This window comes from Falco cherrug, chromosome 8 (assembly GCF_023634085.1).
Source record: "Falco cherrug isolate bFalChe1 chromosome 8, bFalChe1.pri, whole genome shotgun sequence".
Taxonomy (NCBI): Eukaryota; Metazoa; Chordata; class Aves; order Falconiformes; family Falconidae; genus Falco; species Falco cherrug.
In genome coordinates, this window is record NC_073704.1 from 20,149,831 (window position 1) to 20,162,624 (window position 12,794).

General features: G+C 40.1%; 1 protein-coding gene across 5 annotated transcripts in view; it reads right to left on the bottom strand.

Annotated features, from left to right (window-relative positions):
- MAP3K20 (mitogen-activated protein kinase kinase kinase 20) overlaps positions 1-12,794 on the bottom strand; it is a 94,160-nt gene that overhangs the window by 60,529 nt on the left and 20,837 nt on the right. For all 5 annotated transcript variants that reach the window (XM_055717715.1, XM_055717716.1, XM_055717714.1 and 2 more), the window contains one exon: positions 2,081-2,168. In XM_055717715.1, the coding sequence (XP_055573690.1) occupies positions 2,081-2,168 (88 nt within the window). The remainder of the gene's footprint in view (positions 1-2,080; positions 2,169-12,794) is intronic.

Consider the following 12,794-nt stretch of genomic DNA (forward strand, 5'->3'; position numbering starts at 1 on the left):
TTGACAGAGACAGCCAGTCACACCTAGAATGACGTGATCCACGTTAGCAGCTCACCAGGCAGGATGATCAGTTAGAACACTGACATACATCCCAGCAGGGAAACGTGTTTTGACTGCAGATGCAGCCTTTCGCAGAGAACTCTCTGACAGTCCCACGCAAGCTGTTATGGGCAGTGAACGCTTGGTACATGCCAATGCTTGGCTGAATGCCCTCTCATCTCCATCACTCTGAAGAAATATTAGTTCCTCGGGATTTCTTCTTGTTTGGGATTTTCCCTTGTAAGAAATGGATCTCTGACTAAACATGGGATTAAGTCTGCAACACTGAAGGCCATCCAGAAGATCATGGAGTGAAAAACTTTCTAAAAGGTCTTTCAAGTGCAATTAACATTTCTTCTCTCAGTAGCCATTCTCTCATTTGAAAATAGTGTGGGAAAACAGAGCCTTGCTTCCCTTCCAACCCACGGGACTGCAGTCTCCTTGGAAGCTGCAGGGAGAACCAATGCAGTTTGTTAAAGCTTTTTTCTTTAGCCAGGGTGGAATCAGAGCTCCCCAAGTAACAAAGTGGTTGGACTACACAGCATAGTCTTTTTCTCACAGATGGTTAGAGTCCCCATTCCCAATGACATAATGAACTACTTCAGCGGCTTTCTGTCCTGTGACTGGCAAGCAGCAGGTCAAATGTCTTTTGAACGTTAACCTTCTGTGAGACCAAACTGAGGCCTTTCTGACACAGACATCACCCTGCGTTGTTGATTACATATCTCCTTTGTTACTCTGCTTGCTGGTCGACACTTATTACTCTTATGTTATAAATTATAGTAAAATTACATTACTTGATTTACTAGCTTTATAAAATTTTTAGTGCTTTGAGAAGGTATTCAAGTTCCTGCCTATATGCTGTCACTAGTGCATCCTCTGAGTGGCATAGACTGTGGTCACCTATGCCCCTCTGGAGTACTGGTTGCAACACTGTGACCTCCAGTAGGCTGATGCTCCGTAAGTAAAGCTCCCCATGATCTGAACAGCGCAGTATTGCAGATGTGCTCCCACCGGATTACACTGCCATCTACTGTGATAATTGGATGTCTAAGAGACAGGTAGAAATAACTGAATTTTCACAGATTCTCTCCATCCGAGAACCAGTAAAAACCTGAATGGCAGTGTTTCAAACTGGTATTACACTGTGCCACGTGCAAAGACTACTCTTCACATAACACTCTTTGAAGTGTTACAGACATGCCAAAACATGTCTCCTAATCCACGCTTTCATGGTTTTTACCTCTCCAAACATGTGTTTCAGCAGATGGTAGATTTCTTTGCTTAGGGTTTATTTTCTACTGCTATCTTACCTAGTTTCTCCCACACAGGAAAGGGACTAATTACATTATCTGTTATGTAATTTTGTATCTGGACCAACTCCCAAGGGAGCTTAAAACGGTGATAGAAGAAAATACACCAAACCCACTCAAACTCCAAAGATCCCAAAACCCAACAAAACCACAAAAGCCAACCTCTGCATAATTCCGAGAACATGAGAACAAATGAAGCCTAGTTTCCAGTTGAATAAATGGAGTTGTCTTATGGTGTCTAATAAACCACTATTTCAAGCTCTTCCCACAGCTGGGAAGTTGCCAGTGCAGATTCTCCTATTTTCAATACAGGCAGAACTCACTGTGCACCTTTGCTCTAAGCAGACTCTCAAGCCTTTCCTTTTTACAAAACATGCCAGAACTTTGTATCATGAGAACCTCTACTTCTGTCACACGTCAGTTAAAATGGAAAATCAATTTACAGAACAGGGTAAGAGAACATAGTAAAAGCTTCTATTTGAAGAAGTGCTGAGTTTGTGTATGAAGACAACCCCAGGCTCCAACTGTCTCTGTGCTGCTACCAGCCACGCTCCCAGCCTGGTTCCCACCTCCAGCACTCCAACTTACATTGAGGCAGGTGGTGCTGAGCACTCTAACGTCCAAAGAAGGACAGAGCAATTAGCAAAACACTGAAATTGGGTAAAGCCAATACCTTCTAACACTGGAGTTCTACAAAATTGAAACAAAGGTCAGACAAAAATCCTTACCTGTAACTATGCCATAATTTGGAGGTTCAATGACAGCTCCATAGAACTGAATGATGTTTTTGTGACTGAGGACACTGAGTATTTCTGCCTGTTGAAAACAAACGAACAAGTTAGACAATTAAGAATGGGACATTTACTACAATAGTTGATTTTATACCCAAGCAGGTATACACACACACACATATATAAAACATACATATAAACACACACATGTATCTAGGAAAAATTGTTCACAAATGCTTGGCATTTGAAAACATCCTGAGAGAGTTTGGCAAAAAAATATAAAAAAAAAACCCAACTATTCTTTTATGGCCAAGGCACAGATGTAGAAGCTAAGTCTTTGGAAAAACTGAAGGCCTTGGAAAACTTTGTTCAAAAGAAGGATCTGCAATTTTTGGCAGAGTTGCAGCAGCCCTATCCAGAATTTGTGTTTATGCACAAAGTACTATGGGTTCAGCAAGTCCAGCACTTCAGGCTGTGAGAGCATACCATGCACACGCAGTTCCATCCAATATTTACTGGAAACGTGGAGTTTCCAGGCATGCGCTGTAGGGTTTGATGGAATACACACAGCAAGCAAGCTTGAGAGTGCCAAATAGCCAGCAGTGCAGTTGACACTGCTCCTCAGAGAAGACTGCAGATGTTTGGAAATTCTGGATAAATATACAAAACCTTCAAATTCCACTTGAACAATGCTTCTAGGTTTGAGGATGAGACTGGAAGACAATGAGAATGTATCCACAGAAATAGAAACCTTGCAGTTTTTGAGAAAACAGGTCAGGTATCTCCTTCAGGGTCTCTCAATAGCTTTGCTTCTATAGTATATTAAAATAAATACTCAAGATACTTTAGACAGATGTTTTTACCCAAATATACTTACCATGCAAATACAGATACATATTTTTGTTTACAGCAACGCATTACTTTAAGACTTTGAGATTATGTTAACTCTATACCAGCCAAGATCATCTAACAAGAACAAAATCACAACTAATTTCTCTGAACTTATCAAAAATATCTGATCTGACATATCCCTTCTCAGATCCCTTGACTGGCTGTAGGAGTTTACTGTTTACCTCTAGACAAGTCCTCCCACATTTGCTTAGATAGCTGCCAATTAAATTATTTTGTGGCCTTGTAGATTCACTGGAAACACTATAGCAGCTTTGATGCAGAAGACCATGGTACATCAGCTAGTGCTCCTGTAATAAATGTAAAGCCATAGCAAAGCAGTATTTTTTTGACCTGTGTTTTATAGCTGGTACCATGATACATGTGCATAACTGCATGATTACAGATAAAGGCATCATATGGCTCAATTTTTTGCTGTTGTTGCTTAAAGCCTTTTTTGAGTAACTTCCACACAGTTATGAATTAAGACCTTTATCTTTAGCTAATGCACTGACATATATACATACTTAATTAAATCTTTAACTATAGCTTTGAACTTAACTTGGGTCACAGTATTCTTTATGCTGCTTAGCCTGCTCAGCAAGGGAAACAGTGTTACTATGAAGTGAGTAATCTTTTTTCACAATACCAGTAAAGTAATTTGTAAAATATACGCTGTTTTCAGCAAATCATACTGCAGACTGAGTCGCCGACAAGTCCACAAAATAACTTAATCGGTAGCTAGCTAAGCAAATGTGGGAAGACTCATGTGCAGGGAAATTGCAAGGCTCCTACAGCCAGTCAAGGGATCCGAGAAGGGATCTGTCAGATTAGCAAGGGATCTGTCAGCAGCAGGAGCTCTGCTCTCCAGCCGCAGCCCCACCAGCCTCCGAAGGCAAGGGACTCCGGCACCAGCACTGCCTGCTTCATGAGCTGCACCTCCAACCTTCTGTAGTAGGCTGGAACATGCAGATTACAGCCTAGTTAGTCATTCAAAATGCCATCTCCAAGGGCTAGCAAACCCAAGATCCCTATACTTCAAAAACGTTTGTATCATGGTTTTATCTTCTTTAGGAAGTACCAAATTGGGGAATGTCCTCCAATTCCTACCCCATAAACAGGACCCCTCATACTCCTTGACTGCCTATCTGAATACTGTTTGAAATGAGACAGGAATAGCAGGCCACAAAGAACATTAGACAAATTATCTAGACCATCTTTTCTTGAACACCTTGGTCAAGATGAGTGGAATAGAAATATCTTCTTGTACAGTATTTAAAAATCTGTGTCTTCAAAGCACTGTGCACACCACCTGCTGGCGTTTACAATAGATGTACCTCAACAGCTCATCAGAATTAAACTGACTGGTCTCACATTCAATGTTCCCATGGCATAATATATTTAGGTCCTGGCTACTACATAAGTAGTCCTACATGAATCTTCCATAGAGAACGATTAAAAATGCCACATGATGAACACACCCAAGTGCCATAGCTCCCTATTCCACTGCAGCAATGTGCAGAACCCAGTGACCATCTGCTGTCTCACACAACATGTGGCTCGATCCAGCAGAAGCCCACCAGGCTCACTGGACAACAGGAGGGGCTGCACTGCAGCCATCACCCAGTGCTACCCTGGAATGGGTAACCACCACGAGCAGCACCGGGCCAAGAGGATGAGTTCTTTGCTGCCACAGGCATACCGACACACAGTGCTTTGTTATTTGGAGAGTCAAAAATAATTATTTTCTAAGATAATCTTACTTACAGCGTATTACAGACTGAGATCACATTCCAGGAGTAAGAAGAAATGCTGTGTCGACCATGGCTAATAATATCATCTTCACATTCATGTTCATACTCTAACCCGGGCTTTAACAGACACCAAAGGAAGCTTCCATCTAAGATTAAGGAAAGGCACTCACTAATTGCCCACAGATATTCCAAATTAAGAACTGGGGGGAGAAAGACGCCAACTCTTTCTAAGGACCACTACTTCTGAAAGAAATCCTTTCTAAACACTTTTAATCACTTTGCTGTTGTTAGCACTAGCGATTCTGGACTATTCCTTTCATGTTTTGCTCTTTTCAGTTGTCGTAGATCAGCTGTGAACTCTTATTAGCCAATTTAAAGACACTTATTCCTTACAGCGAGAACAAATCAATCCACATCTTTGAAGCTTTTGTACTTTTTTTGACAAGGAGGTGCAATATTTCAATGAAAGACTGACTTTCAGATAGCAAATTACAAAGTGGTGGTTAAAGACCATTTTTTTCAAAGGTCTCTTAGGCACTTACAAGAATATTTAGAATCACCTTTAAGCATCAAACTCATACTTAAATCCAAAATGCCTAAATGCTTGGAAGAAAATCCTGCCATGCATCTGTCTGCCTAAAGGCCTCTGAAGCAGGCAGCCCTCACTGGCTTGGGCAAGACACACTTCCCTCCATAAAGCTGCTATCCATCTCACACAACTTAAATGAACATTAATTTCCTTCCTAAAGCCATGGTGACTACAAGTAACAAGTCTTCAATTACTTCCTTAAATTACTTTTTTGTGTGAAAGACAGAAATTTATTTTTTTTATGTTGGATTGAAGCAGAACTAGAGGAAGCTCAACTGAAGGAAAGACACAACCCAAACACATAAATACAAACTCCTTGGACGTAACAGAGAGACACATTCAGACACAGAAGGTGACTGCAACAGAGCTGAGCGTTATGCTTAATCCTGTGATAAACTTAGTCACAGCCTGGTACTGATCATCAAACCACACTACAACCATTCACAATGTACTTACACCACAGGTATGGGTGAAATTATGTCCCTTTCAAGTCCCACTGAAGGGAATTATAGACTAGATGCTATTTCTCAAAGGCAAAGGGATTCAGAAATCTATACAAACTAATCCACTGTTTACGTAATTTAATCACTATCACAAAATCCAAGGTCAGATCAAATTACACTGGAAAATTTTAATTTAATTCTCACTCACCGACTCCTGTAGCCTTACTGTAAATCAAGCCCAGTTCATAAGAAAACTACAGTATAAGACTTAGGAACTCAGGTAATCCCTCAGTGTACAAACTAATTGTGTCCTATGAACCATGGTATGGATCATAGTGCTTAACTGGCAATTTCTTTTATGCCTGTTTAATCTCTGCTTATTGACATATGTGAAAATGTCAATTACATCATCTATGGCTGACATCACCCTACAGATGCTTCTAGACCCGCTAGTACTGCTCTTAAACCTTCTAGTACAAACAACTATGCATGAATAATCGTATCTGAAGTATTTTCAGGAGGTAAAAAAGAGGGGTCTTCCTGGAAGCCTTGTCTGCGTTCAGCAGTTTCTGGACAGAAACCACCAACACAGATTTGGAGCATAGCCAGCAGCAGATAATGGGACAAAACAACCTACCTGGAGAGTCTTAGTGGTGTCGTTAGGCTCAGCACACGCCTCAGCCCCCTGGCATGACACAACTCCTAGCTTGCTTTTGCTCTATCCAGTGCCGGTGCAGCAGGAGCAGCAGACGCATCCCAGCTCTGACGAGACCTTCAAGGTCGGCACTGACTGCAGACGTAGGCAACAGCCACCGATGCTGAGCCAGCATTACTCAGGAACACGGACAAGGCCGTATCGTCAGATCTTTAATTGCAGCCACAAAGGCAGTAAGGATGTGGATGGAGGCACTTTGCATACAGCTGTGTTGTTGCCTGCCAGCTACTCATACCAGCCACAGCTGCTCGTTAGAGCTCCCTATCCCAAGGCAGCTAAAGTTAGCAAAGACCACACAACTCAGCATATTTTAGTTACTCTGGTCTTCCTTGGAAATACGTTAGAAAGTTGTTATATTCACACACATAGTCAAGAGAAGTGATCAAGGGTTTGGGCTGTCAGGCTCTTCCAGAAGTACAGCTGGGTCTGCAAAAGAACATCTGTCTGCAGATTATCAAAAGTCTTCTCAGTATCAAAAGACTTTTTTGCTTGGGTCTGGGCAAACTGGGCCCACAGCAACTTAACCACCATTTCTTCCAGGTGCCTTTGGAGCAGCTGGCTGGAAAAGGCAAACTCCTGTCACCCTTCCACGCTGGCCCGAGCACGCTGGTTTAGGATTAACCCAGGAAACAGCTGTAGCCCCTCAGGGGAACACTGGGTCAACCAGCAGCCTAAAAACTCTCCTGCTAATAAATCAGTTAACTGCAGAGCAAGAGGCACCTTTGCTCTGTGCAGAATTACAGGGTTAGACATGGCTAGCTACTTAAGGAGTCCAGTTAACACAACTTCTTTAACTGCCTTATAATATTTATTATTACATTGTGCAATAGTTTGATTATTTACTTTTCCAAATAAATGTTTGCCATGTTTATTAAGTAGGTATTTAGGCACACTTAAGACAGCTCAGAAAATGTATTTTTTTCTAAGTCTTGTACCATTTTAAAGTCTTTGACCTTTGTCATGTTCTTGGGAGTGTTGTAGCTTAGTTGCTCTTGAGGTGGTTTACACTCTAATAAAAAGGGCAGCTGGATGAGACCAGTTGATGTTTTATTAAAATCATTCTATCACTGAAACCACATACAAAAAAAGACACAGAATGCTAACACAAATCAATCTCAAACCTTTATTTCCATATTCATGCTCAGAAATACATTCAGTCTGTGTCCATTTCCAGTGCCTCAGGAATGCTCTCCTATGAATTCACTGATGTCTAATAATGGATGATGTTTCTTACAATACACTCATTTCTCTATGTAAACAAGCCCAAAACACCATTTCACAGACACAATACTAAGACAATCAGCACCTAAAGCTACAGTTCAGCTAGAAAACACTAGTAAAATATGCATCTTAGAATCCTACAGGATTATGATTTTTTTAAAATGTAATGCTGACAACTCATTAAGCCAAAACAAAAAATTTCATACTTTTTTTACAAGGTATTTATGGTTTATATGCTTTAATATACATATTATACAGCTATACGATGATTCTTTTCAAATCCCGTTAAGGTTTTGATAGAAGACAAAAATTACCTGCAGCAGATAATTTTCACTACTTTATTGTTTCTAACCTTTTGAAAGTTAAACCGAATACAATTCTTAATTAGCAGGATATAGAAAGTTTATGTAATTTAACTCTTTCTATTCTCATGCCATAGCCTTAGACAACTACCATTCTATCATTGCTAGCAAATTATCCTCTCAATATGCAATAAATAAAGGGATACTTAAATAATTTTAGAAATATAAAACTACTAGTAAGAATTATACAGTAGGGATGTTAAGCAATTATTACAGTTTTGAACATTAAAAAGAAAATCAAGCAGAAAATAACAATCTAGGACTTTGCCTACTGCTTTGTCTGTTCTTATAAAGTTTTGTAAGGAAAAAGAAAAACAAAAACAAAACACAAAGGTTTTGTGCTTTGGGGTCCCCAAGAAGAAAGCTAACTAGAAGCAAAGCACACTGATTATCCAGTTCAGAGAATGTTTGTTAAACCTATTAAACTGTCTTTGTTATTAACAATGCAAGAGGAAAACCACAGGAACATGGCAAAGCCAAAGAATCCTCAGAGAGATCTTAAAACTGCAAAGAAGAGTTATCACGTGCTTTGATAAGTGCTGTGGGCACGCTCCCAGCACAAGGATGTTACCACCCATTTCAAAAGGCCATCATAGTTCTTAAAACTATGGTTGCATATTACTTGAAGCTGTGTGAGCTTGGCGTTCTTTTCAGTATTCATTTAGAGGATAACTTATCCCAAATATTTTCTACAGCCCATTAACAAGTTAAAACTCTTGTCAGCATTTGTTATGTCTTTGAAGACAGCCATATATATTCAGTGTTATTGGGATACAGTTTCATAAACCACACAGAAGAGTTAAATTACATTCTCATATTGATGCCACCAGCACTTCTCTAAATAACAGAATGTAAATACATCTACAATAATGTACAAAATGTACTTAAAAAGCATTTTGAGTGAGCAAATGTTTCAAAGCATCAAATCTGCATCAAAAATTATGTCCTACACTGTTACAAGTCCCAGAGAGTAAAAAGTGGAAATATAAAGGAAACTACTAAATTATCATTGCTAAATAATCATCTTATTATTTTAAATCCACTGTTTCATATCACCACACAATTCTCATTTTTGGAAATACTGTGGTAGAAACACACACTTTACCTTGTATTGACTTTTAGGTTGCAGTCTTGAAGGGGGAAAAAAAACATTACCAAGATACCTCAGTTCTGTTGAACTGTCACAATGTACCATATTGAAGGAAAACAGACATAAATTTATTATGTGCTATAACATCTTATCTAATTTACTTTAAAATATTTCATTTGCATCATGCAGTAGCAAATGTGTATGAGCATATTAGGAAGTAAGGAACGCCGTAGGACATGTTACTAGTAAAATGTACTGGATATTGACCATTTGAAAGGAAAACTGAATTTTACACTCCACCACAACTTTTTATGGCAACCTTTGCGCATAGCTTGGCAGTTTTAAAGATAATGTGAAGGCTACGGAATTAGAAGTACTGTCTAGTGAATTCAGAACATGCCCATCAAATCACTGCAAAGGCCTGCTCAGCTCACGGAAAGCAGGCTGGTCCCTCCAAAAATCACAAGGAGATTTGTTCCAGTGATGTGGCAGTGGACCCTCTGCCTTACGCAGAAAGAGGGAGCTAGATCAAGTTAACTGGCTTGATCCTGCCACTGACGTACATCAGCCCAGTACAAGCACCACGTGGAACCCACCCAGCGTTACCCAAGCAATTGCAGGTTTATGGTGTTTGTCTTCCTCATGATGGGGGTTAAAAACTTGCTATCAGTGAGAGATGAGGCTGTTTCCAGAAGCTGCAGCATTTATGATAAAACTAAGCAAGGGCATTTTCTGCAGGAAATCCTTACAGTAAGGTTAAGATGACTGAAAACAGCTTTTAAAGTAAAGTTACAACTACATGGCCATTTACCACAAAAAAAACCAACCAAAAACCACGAAACAAAAAACAAAAAAAAAAAAAAAGGAAAACGCACAAAGATTATGGAAAAATAACTCATTTTCATACCAGTTTCAGCTAGAAATCCACAACATCCAAACATATCCCACAGGAGCATTACATTTTGCAGCATACAGCCTGAGATTGTATCAGCATTTAATATTAAAGTACCTGATACAGGGAGATCTGCCAAGAACAAGAGGAATAGCATGGATTTCATTAGTGTTATTCACAGTTAGTAAAACCCTTCAAAACACACATAAACTATGTATTTGTAATGGCATAAGAGTTTAGAAATGAACAATGTCCTGCAATATTATAAATATTTCATTCAGCCAGACTTAGAGTAAGAAGCTGCCTCCAGCTGCAAAGCAATACCAGCAATTGAATAGAAACAATGGATGAGTGGACTAAAGAGCAGGCTTGAAATACCTGAGCTCCCATAGAGCAGTTTATTTTCAGCAATCATCACTTCTCTTCTCGATGTTAGGAAATTTTCCCATTTACTCACAATCATTATGAACACAAGCCTGCTTTAACTGTACAGTATAGCAACAAAACCCACGACATCTCTAAAATGCTAGGGAGTAACAAAACATGAAACTGACTCCCTGCTCACTCCACAGGTAAGCAGGTATCATGGCTAATACGCAATACCCGCATCTTTCCAGAACCAACAATGGAAAAATATCCAAGGAAATTATTTCTGAGATCAAAGCCACTTCAGTCTCATCAGCACCTTGTTGAAAAGACATTCTGGTACAACAGTGACGGGCAAACCCAATCCCCTCAAGAAGTCTCTTGCAGTGCTTAGGAGCAACGGAAGAGGAAACGTCAAATAAACGCTGCCTGCAGGAAGGCTTGCTCCATGCGTATCCAGCCAGAGCAGTGATTCTTCTGAGGCCTGCAGAGTACTAGTAAGGAATCTGGATAAGACAACTCAGAAGAACAAGTCTCATCTCATTATACAGTGGCTTCTGCTGAGCAATTAGTACAGACTGCACCAGAGACAGCAGCAGCTGTACTCGCGAATCCTGATCCACTCCTCTAAAGCAGCTATGATCTTCCTACTGAAGTATTTTCTCCAACTTCATCATGAAAACTGTAATTTAACCAAGAAAAAGTGTCATCATGCTCTTGATGCGCACTCACTTCAGACCCATCTTAAGAGCAGATAAACCCAACCTACTGTACCTAATGACAGGGACAGAATTTGGTGGGGATCTCTCTTACTGGAATCCCAGTGATTGTTACAATTCCAGAAAAAGTTCTTCAACCAGGCAGCTGAGCCTGCTCATGAAACAACACAGCACAAGATGTCTTACCTCTCTCACATATTAACACCAGCTGCTGGGGAACCATGTGGGATTTTGCTTTTCACATGGGCTATGAGAGCTCTGTAGGAAGGTTCTCCCCAGTTATCACTCAAAAATTACCTGCCCCTGCAGAAAAGCAAAGAATCACCCCTATGCAGAGACCACCTACTTTAAAAAAAGACATAAAACTTTCAGCACAGAAATTCTAGCTGTGACCAGCTGGCATAAAAGAAAGGAGAGAAAGTAGCTGCCAGCTACAGATGTTCTCCTGCTGAAGCGTCTGAGAGTCCTCCATGGACAACAAGCATTTTTCCTGGCACATTTACCTATGCCATAAGCACAAGCTCACAAAAACTGGGGTTTTCAAGAAAATGAGTTGTCACCATAATCTGAATCTCTGACTGCTGTACACTATCTGAATGCATTATCTGCATGATGCACGTCATGGTTTTATGTGCAACTGTCAAAACAGTCCACCATGAATCACGGTGGTTCATCACGAACCCGCTTCCAGTTTTGGTTTTACTATGCATTAGTGACAGATCACCTTCCTTCCTGAATCCCGAGCAGCAAGCTTTCTCTTGTGACTTAGCAAGTCTTCTTTCTCTTTACCATGACTTAAGCAGTAAGCACCCTTCCTCAGGTTACAGCGAGATCTTCCTTTCACCTTGCCGGGATTGGCAAGAAGAGCCTCTGGAAACACAGGACTTCCAACTCCACCAAAATCTGATTTGCACCTTCTCCAATTGCATGTCACTGCCCTTTAACCAGAACCATGCCATCATGCCATAGCCAGAACAACAAACTCCACAGCAGCTCTCTGGCTACGTCCACGCTACCACCTAGACCACTAGGGAACAGAGTCTCCATTCCCAACAAAACTAAAGTTTCAGGACATAAATTCCCTATCTGCTTTTCAGAAAAGTCAGTCTTCTTTGTCTAAGATTGAAAATTGTATTTGACTTAGAAACTTGGCTCAAATGCTACCCCTACTGGGTAGTGATGGTCAAAAAATTAAAACTAAACAAAACCTGAAACTTCAAGCTTTTACCTTTATAGGAAAATAGATCAACTGTTTATTTTTTTCTTGGGATTCTTCTGCCTACCTTCACGGTAGCTCAAGCTCTTTCTACTAAGACAAAATAATTTCATTTCTAATCCTTGTTATTAAGAAATCGCTTTCAGAAAGAAAACTTAAAAAAAAAAATTATGTTGACATATTATCTATACAAGAATAGAAGTGGTCAGCCTCAAAATACATCATCTAAAAAGGCAGTAACTTGAATACCAGTATCAGTGTATCAGTATCAGTATCCACTTTGTATAAAACTGGAAATCTAGATAGAACCTATCTAGAAGAGTAAGAGAGACTAGTTACAGTAACCTGGTATCCCTCAAAGGCAGAGGCAGTAAGTTTTGTGAGCCGCAGACTTGAAAGGAGCAGAGAACTCGCAGTTTTTGTACCACCACAGGACACCAAATTAAGCCAAAAGTC